The sequence below is a fragment of the Crocodylus siamensis genome, chromosome 1 (genome assembly GCF_052110815.1).
Source record: "Crocodylus siamensis isolate JL-2025a chromosome 1, ASM5211081v1, whole genome shotgun sequence".
Lineage (NCBI taxonomy): Eukaryota > Metazoa > Chordata > Crocodylia > Crocodylidae > Crocodylus > Crocodylus siamensis.
Window position 1 is genome coordinate 43,397,978 of NC_143395.1, and position 21,989 is coordinate 43,419,966.

At 39.2% G+C, this 21,989-nt stretch overlaps 1 protein-coding gene across 5 annotated transcripts in view; it reads left to right on the top strand.

The window, feature by feature from the left end:
* Positions 1-21,989, top strand: part of FBXO9 (F-box protein 9) — a 37,284-nt gene that overhangs the window by 4,608 nt on the left and 10,687 nt on the right. The window contains exons 2-9 of one of the 5 annotated variants that reach the window (XM_090033754.1): positions 1,168-1,241; positions 1,867-2,025; positions 3,554-3,611; positions 13,264-13,363; positions 15,803-15,933; positions 19,069-19,183; positions 20,174-20,292; positions 20,549-20,639. In XM_090033754.1, the coding sequence (XP_089889880.1) occupies positions 1,879-2,025; positions 3,554-3,611; positions 13,264-13,363; positions 15,803-15,933; positions 19,069-19,183; positions 20,174-20,292; positions 20,549-20,639 (761 nt within the window). In that variant the 5' untranslated portion in view covers positions 1,168-1,241; positions 1,867-1,878. Of the gene's footprint in view, positions 1-1,163; positions 1,242-1,866; positions 2,026-3,553; positions 3,612-13,263; positions 13,364-15,802; positions 15,934-19,068; positions 19,184-20,173; positions 20,293-20,548; positions 20,640-21,989 lie in introns of those variants that run through there. The other 4 variants (XM_090033727.1, XM_090033735.1, XM_090033718.1 and 1 more) reach the window with 4 other exon arrangements.

A 21,989-nucleotide genomic window follows, 5' to 3' on the forward strand; every position in this document is an offset into this window, starting at 1 on the left:
GGGTTTTGTCAGAGAATTTTTGTTTATTTTAATTGGCGAAAACCAGGATCCCTGCTTATAACTTCGGAGTGAATCTTTCCCTCTTCCAGTTTGATTTCATAGTTGTAACATCACAATACCACTTACATCTCTGCAGCAATTTATGATGCCTAGTGACTACAAAAAATGCAAGATGGATTCAGGTCTTAATTATTAGCAGAATTCCTTTAGTGAACGCTGCTTGCCTGCAGTGTCTTAAAATGCTTCTCAATTAGTGTGACACACTAAAACTATAGGAAATATGCCAATATTAATTGTATATTGGAATATTTCAATTACATCATGTTTGAAATCAGATTAGGATTTTTATCCAGAATTGGAGGGATTCTTCAGATAAACTCTTGAAAAATGGGGAGAAGGGGATATTTCAGATTGCTGGCCTCAATGAAAGATGGTCAATTTACTTTTCAAACTAGCAACCAAAGCTTTTGATTCTGGCTCTTCTGTTTGGGATGTAAACTTTCACAATGCAGACCAATGCACTGTATGGAGTGTTTTCTTTGCACTGAAAATTTAAAACAGTAAGTAGAAGAGAATTAAGTGGCATTTTTTACATTTCAGGGTGATGCTGCTAAGCATTTTGCCATTGGATGCTGAGCCAGTTGTTCAGGCACTGTTTTAGCTGCATACATATATAGGTGATTTACAACTAAGTTGCAAAGGAGCACTTGGTGGATTTGTATAGTAAAATGCACCAAGTGTTCCTTTGCAACTTAGTTGTAAATCACCTTTATAAGCAGGACTGCTGCATTGAACTTTTTAAATGAGTGAAGACAAACCAAATATGCAGTCAGTTTCCTCTAGAAAGTTATGACTAATTTTCATGAGGTATGAAGTTTGCAAGCAATCTGATTTTTTGTGGAGTTAAATATCTTTTGCATGGTAACTGTATGACAGCTAAGTAGTCCTGACATTGAAGTCAAATGCAAAAGCTTTCTTTTCATTAACAGTTTAATAACAAGCCTGACACAGTTGAATTGCTTGTACATATCAACAGGAACGTGTGGATGGGGAGGGAAATGTATCTAATTTTTTTTTAAGTGAGATTCTGTGAAGCTGGTGCTATGCAAGTGTTAGAGATGCATATACAGGCTGTATATTCATGTCTTACTGTTCTCTACTAGGCAGAAGCTGAAGAAGATTGTCACTCTGATCTGGTAAGAACTGATGCCAATGAAAGGCCTGGTGAAGCCAATCTTCAGGTGTGTTTCACACTACAATTTTTGCTAAAAGTACAGCTTCACCATGACATCAGCAAGTGTACTCCTCGGTCGTATCTAGTTATCTCTACTTTATTGACATTTCACATCTGTTAGCACCTCAGGGCCACGTGCACCAACGCATTTTGGGTCTTATTCGTGCTTGAGTATCACCAAATCGTTAATTATAGGGCCAAATCCAGACCTGTTTGTTACCTGTGCAGTCACCCTGGAAATTGTTTCTTCAGACAAGCTTGTTTTAATAAGTAATACTGATTAAGTAATCCTGGTTATTAATTAATACTGAACTATAGTGGATAAGTGAAGAATAACTGTCTTCAATGGTATAAAGCTGGTATTACAATTTTAGCCATTCTGTAAGTAAAGCATATTGTGTTCTGATTTGTTTTTTGAAGGGTTATATTTCTGCATTTTTTTAGACCAAAAACATGTTTGGAGTTAAGGTTAAAGTGTATGTTCAGCATGTGTTTGAAAGAATTTCAGTAATGGCGAATTCCTCAGGTTACAGTCTGTTGTATCATAATACTTTCCATGTGAACAAGGGGAGGAATACCCATAAACGAGTGGAAAATCCATCTATGACTTGTAACTTTCCTCTTTTTTTTAGGCAGAGCTCCAAATGTTCCGAGCTCAGTGGATGTTCGAACTTACTCCAGGAGTGAGTTCTAATGGATCAGACACTCCGCCATGCAGGGCATCAATACGAGGGCCTGGAGGAAAGACTATAGATACCAAAGGAAAGCAGGAACTAGCAAAAGAGGAGAAGGTAGGAAAAATATCACTCCTTTTGTTAATAGGCAGCCGGTTTAGTTTTTGGCAGTGTCTGTAACAGTCTGATGCTGGTTAAACCAGTAACCTTTAAACCATGGAGCAAGATTCTTCACTCTTTTCTCATACTTTTTGCTATAGACCCCTGAGCACATACTATCTTTTCTGATTCATGATTGGTTTTTGCCTCCTGCACCAAATGTACCTTAAAACAAAAACTCCAGACCATCATCAGTTGCATTTTTATATAAAAATGTGTACAAGTAGATATGAAACAGCCAAAGAGCTTGAGTGAAGTCGATCGCTAATATGTTCTAGTAAAGCAGCTATTTAGAGCATATTCTCTCCCATTCTTAAAAGGGGAGTAAGGTGGGGGAGGCAGGGCAGCAGAAAAAAAAAATGTCCACTTCTTCACTTGTCTCCTGAGTTCCTTACATATTTCCTTTCTTGCTCCAGCCTTTTGCGACAGTTTGCAAAGAACTTGCAGTAGTATGGTCCCTGTGATATTCTTGATGTTTCAGCACCTATATTTTTTTTTTTGTTGGTCTCGTGTTTCTTTAATATGGCAGGCAAGCTGTAGCACAGACCCTGCAAAGTGACAATCTTCTCTAGGCAACTGGACTTTAACTTGTATCTACGACAGGCTGTCTTCCCCTCTTATTAACCACAGCTATCACAGGTGCCTTGCTCTACACCCAGACCTGCCAAGTATTTTTAGAACACTATTGAATTACTTGAGAATCAAAATGTCACTGCAAATAAGCAAATGGTATATTTTATCATAGCCTCATCTTCATCCCTCCACCCCTTACCCACTCCTGTCCCCAGCTTTGGTAAAATGGGAATGTTTTCCATTAGTTTTTGAAAACCCACGAAGCTTTAGAACAGTGATTCTCAACCATTGTGCCACAAGATCCTTTTAAGACTTTTACTCAATGTTAACTGAATAGGAACCCTTAGTGTCAAACATTGACAGCTTGTGGTCTTTCTGAGTTACTTGTAACAGAAGAATTGTTCTCTTATTTTTTCTGTAGTAAAAAAAAGAGGTAGCAAAGAGCTGGCCTTTTTTTGAGGGGAACCCTGAGCCTAAAGAGGTGGAGAACAACTGCTTTAGAAAGTTAGATTATTGCAGAGTATAGCTTTAATTCAGATACAAGTTAAAAGATGTTAAGCTGCCAGATTTCAAAATCTCAAAGAAATGTCTAAGCCCATGATAAAAGGCTTATGTTAAAGTACTATAACTCAGCCATTGTTTTAGTTGATTCTGTAATAGGAAGGGTTTAATCCCCTAATCAAATTAAATCAAATTATTTTGGAACGAGTATAAAATCAGAATTAGACTCGCTCTGGGCTGGCTGGGAAATTCAGCTATAGCTAATAGAATCTGAATGTCCCTCCACATTAGTTATATGCAGTCATGTTATGGCAGTCTTCATTCTATGTACACTTGCCATGTTGGCTGATAATTCTGGCAAGTGCTGGGTGCTTGTAATAAATCACTGATTTTGTGTTAATTTATTTTACAGGCAAAAGAACTGTTTCTGAAAGCAGTAGAACAAGAGCAAAATGGGGCCCTTTATGAAGGTAACACTCCTGTACTAATTTCAGAATTGCATAACTAGTATTTCTTATATACAGCTGATAAGCTATTTGTTTTACCTGCTGTATTGAGAAACTTTAGCAATGTGCTCTTAATAGCTAGAGAACTGTAAAGAGTAATTTAAAGAAAAAATTTGGATCATTGAAGCACCTCATAACTAAATTAACTTGCTACAAAAGTAGTAAGCAATGTTGAAGAGAAAGTAAATAGGAACTTATTTACTGTCTCTCACAACATAAGAACTATGGGTTATAAAATGAAACTAGTAAGTAGCAAGTTTAAAACTAACAAAAGGAAGGTCTTTCATACAACATGTAATTTAAAGTGTGAAACTCATTGTCTCGGTGCTGTGGAGGCTGATGTTTTAAATTAGATTCGAAAAGTTAGTCAACTGGTTTTTTTAGGGTGGGGAAGCAGATGTATGACTAGCTATTGACCATGGGAGCTAGGGATACAGCCTCTGAAATCAGAACTTCCTAGAATTTAAATGCTGGAGGCTAAAAGTGGGAAAGGAGCAGTTGGGGTTGGTGGGGAGGGAGAAGGAAACCCTGGTCATACCCAGTTTATAGTCTCTTCTAGCATCCAGTCTGCCACTGTGACTGGCCTATCTATGCCAAAAGCTCATGGGCTGTGGCCCATCACAAGAACTGTGAGCCTCCCTTAATAAGTGAGGCCACATCAACTAATTACTTGGGACACTAGAAAAGAAAATGGGAACAGGAGTGTGGTCACAGGTTAATAAAAAGGGATTTGGAAGGGGACACAGAGCACACTGGCCCATCCGCACTGCCCCTGAAGGAGTTGAGGGAGCCTTTGGACACCGACCAGTGAAACTGTACCCGGAGACATGAGCAGAGACTGTGACGTATGGTAGTGGGCAAGATGGACTTCTGTTCTGACCTAGTAAATGGCAATTATGTTCTTACCTTAAGCGCAAGTAGTTCAAAACTCTGAGTGTGAAGAAAGTATTATGAAGCCAGGCTAAGACTAAAATCTCAAAGGACTGGGAAAGGGTTCCAGCTTAAACACTTTTTTCATCTTAAAGCAGGGAGCCTTCCAACCCTGCTGCTTTGCTCAGTGCTATCTACTGTCATGTCCTTCTGCTCTGCCCTCACACTATGCACACACAAATAAGTAGTTACTTGGATATATAGGATGTTTCTATAGTTAAAAGTGAGTGAAAGGTAAGAATTGGTATTTTCCAGGAGGTAACTGAAATGGGCCCTAGATTTTCCTTCTATTTTCACACTAGTCTTTAAGCTGGAAACAGTCCCCAGACATGCCAGGACTCTAGTTTTTCATATTCAGTAGGTTTTTGCCTTTTACAGGCTCAGTCTTAGACCGGTTTCATTGTATTTCTATTACCAAGCTGAGAAGTAGCATAAAATCACCTGACATCGGGCAAGGAAATTTTCATTCTTTAGCACTAGCCATACCTATTTTCAGTGTAACCAAATGCATTTTTCCTGGGCATTTTTCCTGCTGCCCTAATAGCAAATCTGATGATCTTGTTTCTTTTGCTCTTTCATTACATCTGCAATTTGGCAAGAACTGCATAGCGTCTGCATGTCTTACAGTAAAGTGCCATTATGTGATGTTCAAAGCTTATGTGGGTACACTTACCTGATTAAAGTTAAATCTGTTAATATTAAATGTATCAAGTGTCTCCAAAAATTGAAGTTTCCCTTTTCAGGACAAAGAAGAATTAGACTGCCCTTTGACAGCCTGCTGCTGTTCCTGTTCCCTGTGGTACAAAAGTGGGAAAGAATTGACAAAATGCTTGTAGAAAGGGGATGTGTGTAGGCCCAGTTCAAAGTATTTACATACGCCTTAGTTCAAATGCTTAGTCTAGCTGAAGTCTGTGAGCTATTTTTCAGGTTGCTAGATTGTGGCCTTGGAATTCCCTAGACCATGGATCACAGTTCCTGAATGGTCATACAGTAGCTTGAGGGTGAAAAGGCCTCATAGGGCATGTTAGTTAAAAACTTTGCATATTCAACTGATTAACCATTAATTATGTCCTAGAGGACTACCATGTTGACTCATCTGAGAGCCTTCAAACACTTTTTGTTATGTATGTTGTGATGAGACAGAAAACAAGCTGCACAAGCATCTGTATATATGTATATTCCTCACAAAACAGGACAAGTCTTGTTACTCTGCTGATATACAGCCAAGTGCACTCCGCCTGTTAGATCTCATATACTTTTTGCACCTATGTTTCTGCTGCTTGGCCTGTGCACAACCACTGATTCTGATCTGCTGGCTTGCTGCCTAGGGCTCATGAACCTTGGCAGGCTTCACTGTCTTACAAGACCAGTCTGGTGCATGTGGGCAGAGCGGTTCTAATCCCACACAGTCTTACAGTTCATTCTCAGCTCACGAGTTAAAAATCAGTCTTCTGGGATGGAGAGAGACTAATTTTGAATCCTGACTGCAGTCTGTTTTGAAGCTTATAAGTGATTTCTACATGGGCGGTCATTCCTAAAACAATCTTAACCAGCAGGTTGTTCAGGATTCAGGGTAGGTCTTTTAGTCTATCCTGAAGATGTTCCACTTCATATAAATTTATACTGGGGCCAAGGGAATCACTGCAGCCTCATGTCCAAGGCATTTACCTAGAAAGGGAGATCCTGCTTACTGTCCCTATGCCAAGGATCATTTTGTTATTTTATGTGATGTGTCACAGCTTTGCTGTAACAGGAAAAGTTAAGAGACACCCCAGAATACCAAAAAACTTAGAAGCTGACAATTTCTGCTAGGATGTAATATAGTGTCTGCTTTAAGAAAGTAGTGACATGTCCTTCTGGCTTGCTTGGTTGGAGAAAAAAAATTGCAGTCTGTCTTAAGCACCTAACTCCAGGAAAAGGTTCCCAACTGAATTTGGAATGCACAAAGGTTTCTCTGACCCAGAATTAAGTGCCCAACTGTCTTATAGACGTCTGGTTAAGCCCCATCCCTTCTCTTCAGTTGTTTAAGCCAGCCAGTAGGAAATGTTACACCCTCTGCAGGATGGCTTCTCAGAATCTTTTTTAGGAGCTTAACTGTTGAGGAATTGTATATGGCAAACCATTGGGTTATATATTCCACTAGGCAATGAAGCGTCTCAAAGTTGAGTGTTAATTCCTATGTTCCCTATACTGATTGCATGTTGCATCTGTCATTCAGTCTCTGGAGCTTGGTTCTAGCTACTGGGTAATTTGAAGACTGTTGGCTTAGAAAGCAAAAAAATTGTAGAGGTAAAAAGTGATTCAGCAACTTTGAAAGCTTCAAACTGGGAACGCTTCAGAACATATTGTACTTAGAATCATAGCCACAGTACACTATGTTCAGAAATTATCTCAGTTAGAAGCTTTCGAAAGTTGTAACAATATTTAGAACCCAAATATTTCTTACTGAAAGATGAAACATAAGCCTTGAAAAGTCAACAAGAGTTGATTTAAGTTGGCAGTATTTCATATACTTCCCAGCATCTTATTTATTTCTACAAAATGAGCAACATAAGGCCACAAGCAGCTACAGTAAACTCGAAACTACAAAAAAAGCAGCATATCAAATAATTGCTCTGTTCTTTTTAAGTGGCTGACAGGTAGTCTCTGAAAGTTCAGGAAAAGCAATGAATTTAGGTAGTACTTGGGGATTATCTGGCTTTAGTTTGATAAGTTGTAAAGTTTTGCACATGAAAAGCAGTAGCAAAAAATAGGCAGCTTTTGAGGAGGTTCGTGTATTGCAAACTCATTTGGTTCTATGGCACTGAGAGTGGCCAGATAACACACATCCTGAACATGGTACCTGTTACTCTTTGATAACTATTTTCCTATACAGAGCTGTTGCTGAGAGGGCCTGAAGATACACTAATACTTTAACAGATCTGTTACAAATAGTGAACTGCATTAAAAGCTATCGCTTGAATAAATTTTTTGCATTATTCTTAGAGAAGTTTCTTTATAGGAACTTTCACACTTTGGGAAGTTTTGCATTCTATCTTATGACAACTAGCTCTTTGAATAAAATACTGTACTTGCGTGCTTTCAGTTTCACCCTTAGATTGTAAGCAGTTTGGGGTAGGGGTTATTTTTAAATCTCAATCATTAATAAACTGCTGATATGAGTAAATTTTTTTTGTAAGTCATATACTTGAGCTATCTTCTCCTCTAGGACAGAACTTTTCCATGCAGGGGTCAGAAGTGTGAGAACGGGGGAGAGACTGAGGTGCTTTGGAAATGTCCAGGGATCTTTAATGTAAAACTGAGGTGCCTCCAGTGTTAGGGAGAGCTGTATAGGCATTTCAGGACTACAGTTTTGGTTTTAAGTTAAACTTATTTTCCCCCTCTTGAAATAGGCTCCTAGATGGCTTGAAACTTACCAGCATTTCAGAGCCCCCCCCCTTTTTTTTTTAAATGGCTCATCAGTAAGTTCTGCATACTATCACAGCTCACTGAATTGCTATATTAGGCTACTACTGATCTGAGGTGGCATCACCCCCTTTTTTTCCCAGGTCACTAGGATACTACTTTGTGAGGAACTATTTCTCTTTTTGATTTTGGGACCTTGCATTGTAAATGCCCTACAACCTGGGCTGACCCCCTCCAGACATGTCTGACCTTTAGTTCTGTGGCTTGTGGCTTTCAATTTACCTATCCAGGAACATATGATAGCTGAAGCACATAACACAGGTTTTGCCGAAGTGATTCAAAAGCTGTGGCACCTTGGACCAGTAATTTTTACCTTTGGCCTACAAGCAACATTTGAGCAGGCAACATTGCAAACAGCAGCACTTTACTCAGTCAGCTTGAACAAGTGTTCTGTGTAGAAAGAAATGTGTCCTGTGTCTACAGATCTCCTGCTTTCTCATTCTGGTAATAACCTTCTTACACCTTAACTACACTCTTCTTAACACCAACCGTTTTTGCTGTCTGTACCCCTAACCCAGTCAGAGTTATAAAAATCCAAAGCAGACCTTTGTTGCATGCATTGAGAGATGAGTAGGTTTCAGTTACAGTTACAACTGGCATCAAGATCCAGGACCTGGAAGAAGCTCCTTGAGGCAGGAGAGGTGATGCAGGGGCTTGTATCTGTTGCCCTACCAAAGAATTTGACATCTTCTCTGGATGAAGTTGTCATATCAGCCCCATCAACAGGCAGCTATTAAAACCTTCTAGGACTTTTTCTCAAGAATGACTGAAACCTTAGATATGAGAGCATGTACGGACTCTTAAATTCTCAGCTTTCCAGTGCCATCGTGAATTGCCAGTGCTCCTATTAAACATGAACTACAAGAAAAAAATTACTTACTCCATCTCAGTGCAAATAACTTCAAGAAGTGGGATAAATTCCACTGTAGTGAAAGCTTACCTATCAGAGAACAGATTCCTCTTACAGGATAGACAGGTGATTGGAATAAAGCATGTTAACAAAAGTCAGGGACTTTCTGAAGAACATTTCATAAGTGAAAGTTAAGCTGTTCTGATTTAGTTTTGACTACTATGTAGTCACTGAAAGCATATAAACTCACTTGTTTTTTAGTTAAATCTTCATGCCTTGTTATTGTTTTAATATGCTAGTTTGTCTCTAACTTTACTTCATTACTAAAAGAATTCCAAAGGGATAAGGACTAGCTTCACACTTCTAGTATTAGGGCTTGAATGCAATAAGGTTGTCAGACCTCACCCAAGACGAGCACAAATCTATCCCCCCCCATCCCCCTACAAAGTCTATTATTAAGTATCGTATTATGTCCCCATGGTGCTGAAATAGTGGCCGCATCCTGGTTGTCTGAAATGAGGTACCAAACTTCTATAGGTGTGAGCTTAAGATATTTGTGCTCGAAGTCCATGGGCTGAATTTGGCTCAGAGCCAGTCATCTGGGGCTTCCCATGGGTCTAAAAATTTGGGGTACAGATCAAACTTGCTCATGGCCCTGTACCCAGCCTGCAGGGTCAGCTTGTGGACCCAGCTCAGATCAAGGGGCTGGCCCCACGCTGATCATGCATACCAGATTCACCCTGCAGACCAGCCATGTGCCACTCCTCTGACCTATGCATCTGGAAAAGTTGACCACCGCTGGCTGAAGACAATTGCTAGGTATTTTCTTTCTGTAGTAAAATAGAAACCTCTGTCTCTTCCCATGAACTCTTCTAATCCCCAGCATGACTGAGCATAGCCAGGTCTCCCCTGGCTTTGGCATGCCCCTAGATGCCAACAGTTAAAAGACTTTTACTGCCAAATCTTGTTACAGATACAGTTAGCTCCTGGACTACTTATGCCTGTCACAAGATTGGGGTTAGGTATTTTATTCAGACCTCAAGTTGTTGCTCTTGACCTGGCTGTGGGTTAGACAAGTTCCCTAGAAGGGTATGGCTTCTCATAAATTCAAGAAATCCTAGGAGCAAAAACACACCCCACCACTATCCATGGTGCCCTTTCAAATGGAAAAAAAGATTCGTGAGAATCAGTTTCCTGTGGCCTAGACCCAGTGCAGGAGTTCATACTGAAGGATTCAACTGTTTGATGGTAGTTAAAACATGGATTTTCCTTCAGCACCACATAGCAGCAATGTGTGTACATCATTCACCGATACTGTCAGTTTCTGCTGTCTCTCATTCAAAAGTATTCAGGATGCACAAGTGCTTTTTGCATACATACCCACCAATTTGAGAATTGGCTCCAGCAGAAAATTTCACATCAACATTCTAGTTCCCCTGAAACATTTAAAGAATCTTTAAATGGCTGTCAGCTCAACCAAAAGGATGAACACTTCCGGGATTTGTGGCTGGCAGAGCCTCATATACCCAGATGCACAAGATGGTTTCTGGGTATTAGCTTCGTTCTTCACAAGAACAAATTGTGAGCAAGGACAGGAGCTATGCTCTGGACCTATCCAGAGTCCTTTAGTATTATACTGATGTAGTTGGATCTCAAAAACCTCTCCTAATATGCACCATGCATACCCCCTGTTTTGTATCTGCTGCTCAAAGATGTTATTGCACTGTGATAGCACTTCGAGTGACATGGTTTGAGTAGGTGGACACAATGAGTATAAAAAAATACAATGAATAGCATCAGCCTGGTAAGCAAGTTGACAGTAGGGATAGGTCCAAAATCTTCCAAAAATTATGGATCTTTTATGCTGATATAGTAAAGATGTGAACAGTTAAACAATAGTTAGCCAGTAAGCCCAGTGATAAGTGGTTGTAGCTTACCCACTATCATTTAGCATGGGCCAGGGTGTAGTCTAGTAGGGTTGGGAAGGAAAGCTGTGCAGTGCCCCAGCAGGAACCAGAAGGCAGCAGGGCAGGTGGGAGAGAGGAAGGGGAGGGAGGACTTGTACCTATAACTAGGCTCCATGGGCCCTGAGATAGTTGCAGACTCCACGCCACCTGCCAATTTGCAGGCTGCAGCACTTGTCCCTATGCCTGGTCAGATACAGTACCTTCTGTTCATGTAGCAGGTGCTACTGGAGGTGCTTGTATACAACCCTACCTAGGCTGGACCTACAGCTTCTGTAGGACCTGGCAGGAGCTAGGATGATGTAAGGGGGCATGTGATGGCACCCCCAGGCCTGTGATTCAGCCCTATGGCTACGCCCAGGCCCAGAGAGGACCCATCCAGTTTGGTTTGAGGCATAGCCCTAGGGAACTGCTGAGTCCCTGTTGCATGGAGGGGGGTTGGAAGCACTCCGCTGGTCCTGGGCCAGAGCAGCCCCATATGGACCAGGCTGGGGGTTGCAATACCAATTAATTGTTTAACCTTTGTAATTACAACAGGTTAAATGGCCTTCCCGTGTATGAGAGTGGGAATGTAGCATGCAGCATTGGCTGAAATAGGTGGGGATCAGCCCCATGTGGAGCATGACAGGTAGCCACAATTGGGCCAGCTACAATTAATTTGTGGGCACCTGCCTTTGGGATGGATAAAATAGCCTGGTGGGCTGCATCCTGATTGCAGGCCATATTTTGTCCATCCCTGATCTAAGCTGTCTTTATTCATTCAGTCTCAGCACATCATTAATTTAACTTGTTTTAGGTTTTTGTTATCTTGTTCAGCACAGAGCTTAACAGGCAGGCATGATGCATCACTACCCTACATTTCCCTATTTAGTTCCAGGAGCTACAGCTCACTCACATACCATCTCTTTAGGAGGCTTCACTAATTTAACCCAAAAAGGCCTGTGTCTTATCCAGGCTTTTTTCACCCTTCAGTCAAAATAGGTTTAGCTGGATGTAATTACTTTTACCAACTCTTAAGGCTTATTCCACCAGAGCTCAAAGGACATCCTCTTGCTTCCAAAATCTACAAGGCAGTTAGGTACAACAGCCTGTGTATATACAAGAAAGATCATTCACTTGATTTGGTGAATTTCAGTAGAAGTGTGTGTGAATACTAGATTTGGGAGATTCAGTAAAGTGGGTATGTCAATAGGCTCTCAGTATGTGTCCCAAATGTCATCACATATCTTGAGAGGATGCTGTTTGCCAGTCACCTTCAATGAGATTCTAAAACCTGCTTTTATGAGTCTTCAGCACACACATGCTTCTGCTTTGAGGAAACAGTGGGAGGGATTTGGCCACTGGCACATGTGCATGTCCCTGAAGGGTTGAGTTGGATTGCACATGTCCCTGCAACGGGATCTGCAATGGTTACACTTGTTGAACTGTGGTTACAGTAGGTTAGATAACTATTCTTTCTATGTAGCAGCGTGATTTTCCCATCTAGTTCAGAGACAATATTGCTACGAGCCTCGAGTTAGTGGATTCTCCTAATTTTAGACATCCATTTTCTCTGGGTACTACGAACAGAAGGGAGTACTCTCTGTTCACCTGCCAATCCTGAAATCTTTTACTTGCTGAAGAGGAGAGAGAGAAGCAAAGTCCCTCTTGAAATTTCCATCTGTTTCCTTGCTTCTTCTGCACTTTTGAGTGAAACCTCCTTTCCTTGCCTACTTTCATGGTTATTCCTATGCCAGTCAGCAATAGTGAAGTTGATTTACTTCATATGCATGTCCCCAATGTCAAGAGAACACTGAATAGCACCCATCTTCACTCTGCTGCAGTTTTCTAATATTCCGAACATCTGAAAGCATCAGCTACTGGAAGCCCATAGTGTATATCGCTGTCCCTCTACTCATGCTCTGTGCATATTTGGAAAAGTGTTGCAATCCTGTAGCTTAGCATCCAAGATAAGATTTGTGGGTGCTCAGTAACTTTAAAAATAAAATGAGGCCTTTGTAAAATAAAAATGTACAACTTAGTTCATCCATTTTGGTTAACATCATGGCTCATTTTTACCCATAGAATTGATTCTGTACATGCTGATAGCTTTCATAGATGTGAACGTTCTTCAAGTGTGCAAATAACTTTTCAAGCCCTGAAAATTAAAGTACTTGACAAGGCTGTCTTCCTTGCTAAAATTTAGTTTAGCATGTTAATCAGTTTTGTTTTAAGTTGTTTAGTAAAGAAACTACTAGCCAGGAAAGTGTGGGAGTTAATGTTGCTCCACTCTGCATCCTGAAGCTTGGCTTTATTTTAGCTGTAATTGTTGCAGTTTGCTACAAACAATCTGTCAAGCAACCCAATGTTGACAGTTACAGTGGGCATTAAACAAGTTTCAGATAATAAATATTATCTTTATTTTCAGCCATCAAGTTTTATCGTCTAGCCATGCAACTTGTACCTGATATAGAGTTTAAGATCACCTATACACGGTCGCCGGACAGTGATGGAATTGGAAAGAGGTAGTAAGTATGAGAGTGTGCTGTTGAGGATCAGACTTAGGTATTTTATTTCTAGTGCACATATATTCGCTATAGTGCCACCCATGTGTTTATATAAAGTTAGCAAAAGCTTGAAAAACAGCTCTGTTTAATTTATTTTAGTACTATAGAAGGTCCTGTAGATCCTTTAATAGACATAGGAGCAATTAAAGAAGAAGTGATGTGAGGGTCAGTGTTTAAGGCTTTTAGAGTCAATTAAAAAAAACCCAAAAACTTATCCCAGATGATTAAAATGGCTTAGAAAACAGTAGTGATTTGGGAATTTAAACATGTAACACCCATCTTATTTATATTTTACATTTCAGATTTGTCAGTTGTACAGCTAATTTTTTTTTAAGGCACTCTATATTATCAGATAGAGTTAGGCTTCACAGTAGCAGTTTACACAAATACATCAGAGCAGGGGTAGTTAACCTTTGACCTTAGTATCTCGCTGCTTGTGTTGGAGTTGGATGGACAGGCCCTAAGACTCCACCACCACTACTGTTTCTCCCCATGGTAGCACAGGGAGAGCACCTGCAGCAAAGTGTCCTTCATCTGAATACTACCAAAGCCCCACATCCACAAGCTGTATCCAGAGGTTCTGGAGGTCAGATCCAGTCTGCAGACCATAAGTTGATGACCCCTTCATTAGAAGTACTGTATTGGAGCTACCACAACCACAGCATGAAATATCCTTTTGACCAATTGGATTACCAACTGAGGAGTTGTAATTTGAACTGCTGTCCTCATAATTAGCTCCAGTATCAGCAACCCTTGAGCTTCAGACTAGTTTGTCCCAAACTAGGGTAAAAGCTAGGTAGATTACACTTAAACCAGCACTTACCTCAGCTAGGGTGTGTGTGAACAGGAGTTAAGTTGGGGGAAGAGCCCCAAGTTATAGCTTGAGCCAACAGAAAAAACCCCATAGAAGATTCTGTTCTTGTAGGCAGATACAGATACAGATACAGCTGAGAAGCATCCTTACAAAAGAAAGGAAATAGAAGAGCTTGGGTGCTTTTATGGGTTTCTAAGTTAGTATTCTTACTATAATATTGAATGCCTTGCCAGCACAAGCTGTTTAGTACAAATCCACAAAGTAGAAACATGCTTGATTGCAGAGTCTTATAACTTCTTTAGAATCTTCACCTTTACCCAGTTATTCACCTTTATTTCTTTCAATCTAGTGTCAACTATGTAAGCTTTTTAAATAATTTTTAATAGCTCATCCCTGACTCCAGGTGGAGCCAGTTTCCTCCACTTTCCCCCCTTATGTTTTATAAAAGTGCTATAATTTTAACTGATTGAATAGCAATACAGCTAGTATTTCTGCTTTCTAAACTGAAAACATGTACAAGTTCTCTACATCATTGCAAGGGAAAAAGCTACATTTAACTAAAATGCATTGTAGACTTGGCTCTCTCTCCTGCTAATGCAAGGTGAGTCACAACTGTTTTATCAATTTTCCCTCTCTTGCATGGCAGTATGTTATTGTGGTTTAAGGTGTATCAGACTCAGTAGTAGCTTTCTTTTAAAAATATTTTAAGAGCCTTTTACCAACTCTGTAGCTATATAGAGATCTCCCCCCAAGTTTTCCTAATTAAACTTTCTTATAGCACAACCAAGCTAAAAGAGAAATAAAAGTAATTCCCTGAAATTCTTGCACCTGTGTTATTTTGACAGCCATCTTATTAAGTTAAGAAGAGCCACGTGTGAGTGGTTACTTGCATTCATCTGTGTAGGACAGCCTCATTATAAAGAACCCAGATTTAATCTTTGGATTTCATTAATGTTTTTCAGTGCATTAGGAATGTATATTTACTAATGAATAGTAATTAGTCTCTACTGCAATCTTGTTTACTAACAATTTACACTTCAGTATGTTTAATGGCCGTTGCTGAACAAGACTTGTCAAATCATTTCTTCTGGGGGATAGGTGGTTAGGAAATCCATAAAGGGGTACTGTTAGGTCATATGAATGGTCAAAAAATTCCTTAGCTGCTTTAAATGCCACCTTGAGTTATGTGTTATAAAAGTTTAACTTTCCACTAGTATTGCTGCTATTTTTTGCAGATGGATCATCTTGGAGAACCAACAATAGTTTCCTATTTGCCTCTCATGTTCTAGCACAGTTCTTCAGTGACTGCTTTGCAAAAGCTGCAGGTGAACATGTCAGTTTGAAAAAAGAAACGGTTTAGTTTTGAATGTTTCAATTACTATCAAACTCCTGTTTTAGCAAAACCTAAACAAACTGCATTGGATTTCTGAAATTTAATTTAAAGGGAAATTAGATTTGGATTAAAAACTCTTAAATACAAATCAGAAATACTTAGGAAAAAAGTCAGTTTGAAGAGTAAATAAGTATATTGATTATGTTTTATTCCAGTCTTATGTTTTGTTTGATGTTTTTTCTCCTTTCTGTAGCATTGAGGATAATGAAGATGATGGCAAGATGGCTGATCTTTTGTCCTATTTCCAGCAGCAGCTCACTCTTCAGGAATTTTCAGTCAAACTTTGTCAGCCTGAGCTTGATGTCAGTCAGACTCATATCTCAGGTGTGAGATCTGTTATGTAACAGATACATGTAACATAACATTGTAGAGGAGAAATGTTTGGAGATATTTAAACCCAACTTCATTAGACCATTCCTTGTAAAATGTACATTTGCCTTACTAGTAAGTGATTTAAAGTATCTAGTTGATCATTATTATAACAAGAAATATTGCAAAAAATGCATATCAACTGGTTAAATATCTCTTCATTCATGTCCTATCTCAGTGCTGCAAGCTACTTCCTGTGGACAGATGTTATATAGAGCACCTCAAAGGATCAGAGCCACACTTTGAAATTTGTTTATTTCAAGTGATGTGTCTTTGGAACTAGCCAGTTATCAGTCTTGAGAAGGACAGAATTTGTTTAGAGACATGGAATAGTTCCTTTTTTCCTGGCATATATTAATCTGCTACAGTTTTATAAGTATGAATAAAGTGGCTTGTGTTATGGAATACTATATATTTTACATTTGGTGGTGTAGGGTTTCTGATTCTTTTTAGCAAATAAATGTTTTCATAGTTGTTTATAAATGAATACATTCATACACAGATTAAAATACTGTATCCAAGGGACCTATTTTATATTACCAAGGATATTTGAGTGCTTTTAATGTTAAAATGGAAATAATTTGGGAGGGATCTATTTTGCACAGGGCAAGCATGTGTTCTCTGAAAATCAGGCCCCTATACAATATTCTATATGATCCTTGTAATCACAAGTCACTTTTCAGAATCTTGGCATGATTTCTTTCTCATCTTCTCAAGGAAGGAAAACAAACCTATATAATCTCTCCAGGTCAAGTACAAGGAAAACAGAACTTCATTAAAACTATGGCACTGTTTGTATCATCATCATCTTTCACTCAGACAGTTTGGAAAAACAGTTTCTTGTCCAGACGTTCTTGTGCAAAACTATCAAGAAGCTGTTTGCCTGTATCAGAAGACTGACTATCAGGAATTTCAGGCTTAATCAGAGGAGGGCTGAAACCTATTTCCCCTTCAGTCTTTTTGATGTTTTGCTATTATTCTGTTTTGCGGTGCTGGTTGGACTGAAGTCACTTCATCAGGTGGTATGGTCACTGTTGGTCACTTCCATATCAGTTACATACTCCTTGAGCCCTTGATTAGAAAGTAGCAAGGATCTGCTGTATGGTTGACCCACCTGATATTCTGTGATCATTTTTTTTGTTAATAGCATTAGCACCCAAAGCTAGACTCAGGATCTAAATGAACTACATACTGTCTAACATGGCTCCCTTACATTTACTTTAATATAATGACAACAAACATCATCTTCCATTACTAGTGTGTGGTATACAGAAGGGAATGAGAATGGGACAAAGAGTGAGAGGACACTAAAATAATCAAAGATGACAGTAGTATACAGTGTTTTGAAGTATTGATTAATTCTTGATGCAGAATAGCAGAGGCATTTAATTGATGTAGAGGATTTATTTCCTACCAAGTGCATAATGATTGTGGTATGTGGGTATTTCTTTACACAAGTACATTTTTTCACCAGAAATTTCACATATGCAGTTTAGTTAAAGAAAACATTGTGTAGAGGCCATGGTCTAAAATAAAAGCTTTATGTGAAGATGTTCTTTGTGATGGAGAAAGCAGAAATAAAATCTAATGAAATGCAAAACTAGCATTAGTGCACTATTATTCCTGTAAAATTATGAATAAATGAATCTAAAAAAACTGAAGTTAACATTACTGTAGAACCTTTATTTGACTGTTGCATATCATACAGAGTTATCCATGCATGTAGATTTAACGTAATCAGTGACATTAAGGAAGACAGTAACACTTCATATATAAACAAGACTGCATTTACAGTTATAAGAAGATATTTGCATTTCTAGATGTTTTGTCAGTTGTATTGTGCAAGTCTTAACAGGGTATTTTCAGGTGGAGGGAATGGATGGAGGCAGGTTATAGGCCTTAAACTAGAGAATAAAATAAGTACCTAGTTTCAAAATCTTGGCTGATTGGAAATAGTCCATCATTTACCAGCTCTGTTGTTATACTTTATTGAAAGCAATTTTATAGCATGTTTATGTGTATATATAGCTATCATCTGTACTGCAATATCAGACTTATTGTTGCTAGCATGAGCAGGATTTTCTGAAGTATGCTACTAATGGTATTTACAGAAGTACCATCTACTGTATTAAAATATAATTTTCCAAATGCAGGGAAGGCATGATTCCTGTGCTGAATTTAAATATCCAAGGTCCTGATGGCTATATGAAATAATCTTGTGTCAGAATAATCAGCATCCTCCCCCTTCCCTTTCACCCACCCTATGGGAAAATTCCAACTAAAAGAATTTTTTTCTCTTCTAGACAGCAATTAGTGTGTGAAAGTATTTTAAAATTTGGTAAAAAAATTTGCAGCCTTAAGTACAGAATCTGTTAGTGGTGGCTACTCCTATACCCTTTGTACTTTGCCAGGTGTTATCATTAGAGGAGCTCTCAGTATTTTAAACCAAACAATTGCCTTAGGCAATAAGTAAAAGATGTGTATATATAAGAATTTTTCCTCCCGCAGGCCATAGAAAGCAGCAGCTGTTCAAAGCCTATAGCAACAACTTCAATATGCAGATATTGTACTAAAGATAATAGCTAGGTGAAACTGCAGAGAGAACCTAGGGACGCAGAAAGCAATCAAGGCAATTATTATGTAGCATCTTCCATCCAAGCAATGATTTGGCTTAGTTTGTGATATCAGTGCATCATGTTTGATATAAGATGGTTGCATGGAACATGCAGTTGTTTAAATTATATGTTGTTTTATCAGCCGTTTTACATGTATAAGGAACTTTATGAAGCCACGTGCGTTAGCATATAATAAGTCAACTGATATAACAGTTGTTCCCCGAAACTACATGCATTTATAATCTAAAACCATGCTATAAAATGCTTTCCTTTGATTTATAATATGATAATGTTAAATTTTGTACCATAATTTATGTAATTAGTAGACTATTCCCAGTGAAATGCCAGTGGACAATTGTTCTCTAATTACTTCTGGAAGACTAGGTTTTACTTACTGCAAAAGATAGGGGTTAGAGAAATAAATTCCTTGGTACTAATGTTACCTTCTGATCTTTTGATTATTTTCTGTTCACAGTGCTGCCTATGGAAGTACTAATGTACATTTTTCGATGGGTAGTTTCCAGTGACCTGGACCTACGGTCATTAGAACAATTATCTCTGGTCTGTAGAGGATTTTACATTTGTGCCAGGTACGGATGAAACTTTTTTTTTCTGCAGTAAGATATTGTCGTCTGTTCTCAAGGTTCAAGAACAAAGAATCTTTCTCTGACCTAACAACCTTCCCTTTAATCCCATTCTTTAAAGTGGTTACTAAAAGAAAAATGTAGTCAAGAGACACAACTTACCATTTTTAGATATTTGAAAATTCCAGGTGGCAATTACTTCAATGTTGTTTATAAAAACATAACAAACAAAAAGGTAATCTCAGTACATGAACAGCATAAAATAATGTATATGCCCACATAAACAGTTTGACTTGTCAAAGTATATGAAAGTCCACTAAACAGAGACCTCCTCTGAATTTACACATCAGATTATCCTGTGTTAATTTATTTGGCTATTAGGCTGCTGTATCTTTTGGTCTAAATTCTGCTTGCCTTACTCATGTAATCCCATATTAAAATGCTGACAATTCTAATTAGGTGCTTGAATACTTTACTGATAATTATGGCATAACTATCTGGATGAAGTATTTGGATGGACAAAATACTTCTAATAGTTTTTGATTTTTGAATGAAGTTTGTAAGGACTCATCAGATCCATGACATTCCTGCAGGTGCCTCTATTTAGCCATCACAGTGCTTAGAAATTAAGTGCCTTTCCCCAGAAGAATGTTCCAAAGCGGCAGAATTAGGTGCTTAGCATCTACATGTAGTCAAGTAGCAACTCTTCATCAGTGTTGTGTCAGGATAACATATTGACATTTGAGACCTCACTCAAATTGAATTGTGATGATGTATTTTGGGAAGAGAAAATGGCTTTCTGACTTCTTCAGGATTGTAAGTACTATCACTAGGTGAATTAGGAATTAAGAAATCTAAGCACCGAAGAAAACAGTTTTTACATGTGTCCCTACCCCATTCACCATTATATTATGAAAGTCTCTTTGTCTTCTTCATATTTTGATAGAAGAGTTCAGCCACATGCACTTAACCTATGATTATTACTTTTCTTATTAGGGATCCTGAAATATGGCGTCAGGCCTGTTTGAAAGTATGGGGCAGGAGCTGTAATAAACTTGTTCCCTATTCCTCTTGGAGGGAAATGTTTTTGGAAAGACCCCGTGTTCGATTTGATGGTAAGATTTATTTTTGGTAATTCCGTTCATGATTGTGCTAAGAATAAGGTTGCATATAAGACAACAGATGTTAGGCCATATCTGAATTCAGTTTTCTTTTGAATGTTCAGAATGTCTTTAAAATCAATTCTTCCTCTTTAGATAACATGGTATAGCTGGAAACTTATAAATCCATAGTTTCCAAGCTTTTAAGTTTGTATGATTAAGGTTATATATATTTCAGGTTCTTACTTTCTTGTTCTTTCCACTTCTGTAGGTGTTTATATCAGCAAGACCACATACATACGTCAAGGAGAGCAGTCTCTCGATGGTTTCTATAGGGCATGGCACCAAGTGGAATATTACAGGTATAACTGTATTAAAGACAGGCATGCATTCCTATTGAGAAGAATGTGTGAAATTCTTACCAGTGGAAAAATTGGCTGGGAGCTGTAGTGCTCTAGGTCCCTGGCAGGAGGGGATACACAGGTGAGTTCTTCAGCTAAGGGATGCTGTCTGAGCCACCCTTGCCCATAGGGGAGCCCAGTACTTGACAGCCTGGCCTCTCCCTTGCTTGGGAAGGGGACAGGCTGTTAATAGACAGCCCCCTGGTTTTTCAGTTGTTGAGTGTGCAGCCCAGATGGGCTGCACATAGATTTAAAGCCAGGGGCACAGGGAAGCAGGGACAAGTAGAACCTTCCCCACCCTAATTCCCAGCTCCCCAGCTTCTAAATTGCTGGATGGCACACACTGCATCAAAATCCCATAGGGCCAAATCTGGGAGAACCTGCCTGCCCCAGTTCCCAGCACTGCTGCCTTTAAAATTGCAGCCCCTGCCTCCAAGCTGGGTGGTACAGGCAGCTAGGGGAAGCCAGCAGGGTCCAGAATTCTGTTTCCTAATTCTGACGTTACCACCCCTCTTGGCCAGCTGGCAGTAGCTGCTGGCTTCCCCTCCTAGACCCATCCAGGAGGGAAGGGGAGCAGCGGGGCAAAGTCCCCAGCCCGTTCCCCAAACTGGTTAGTCTTCAATCTAGGGAAGAGGTAGGGAGTATTGCCCTGCTGCTCCCCTCCAGGACTGGTTCAGGAGGGGACTGTACAGGTTTTTCTTGTGAAAGAGTTTCTCTCACAAGAAAGATCTTCCCGGTTAACACCTGAAAGATCTTTCTCCTGAAAGGGGCATGTTTCCCTCACGAGAAATTAAATGAACACTTGCTTGCTTGCAGTTTCCACTGGGAGAGCAGTGATTTCTTGTAGAAATGTAGCACTTGTAGCCTGAATGTGATGTTTCTAAGTACTTTCTAAGTACTGTCATTAATGTACTGCAAACATTAATTGTTCTGCTGAGTTCTGTGAAACTCGAGTTCACCCGTGCACTGTAGGTGTCTAAACACTCTTGTGTTTCCAAGATTGGGGCTTCAAGGAATAATAGAGCAGGTTGGTAGAGATGGGTGTAAAAACAAATTCCTTCATTTGCATCTCCTCTTCATGTGGCTGTAAATAGTGAAAGTTGCGCATAGAATTTCCCCTCTTCCCAAAATTATTCCTACCTTTAAGCATCCATAGTAATAGTGCTTAGCAAAGGAAAGATCAGTGACTTAACAGAGATTAGCTTTATACCTATTCAGAATCATCTGGCAGCAGATTTAGACAGGATTTTTTTTTCAACCTGCTTAGATTTCTTAGATCATTTTACCCATTCACAGGGATGCCTTTCCTAA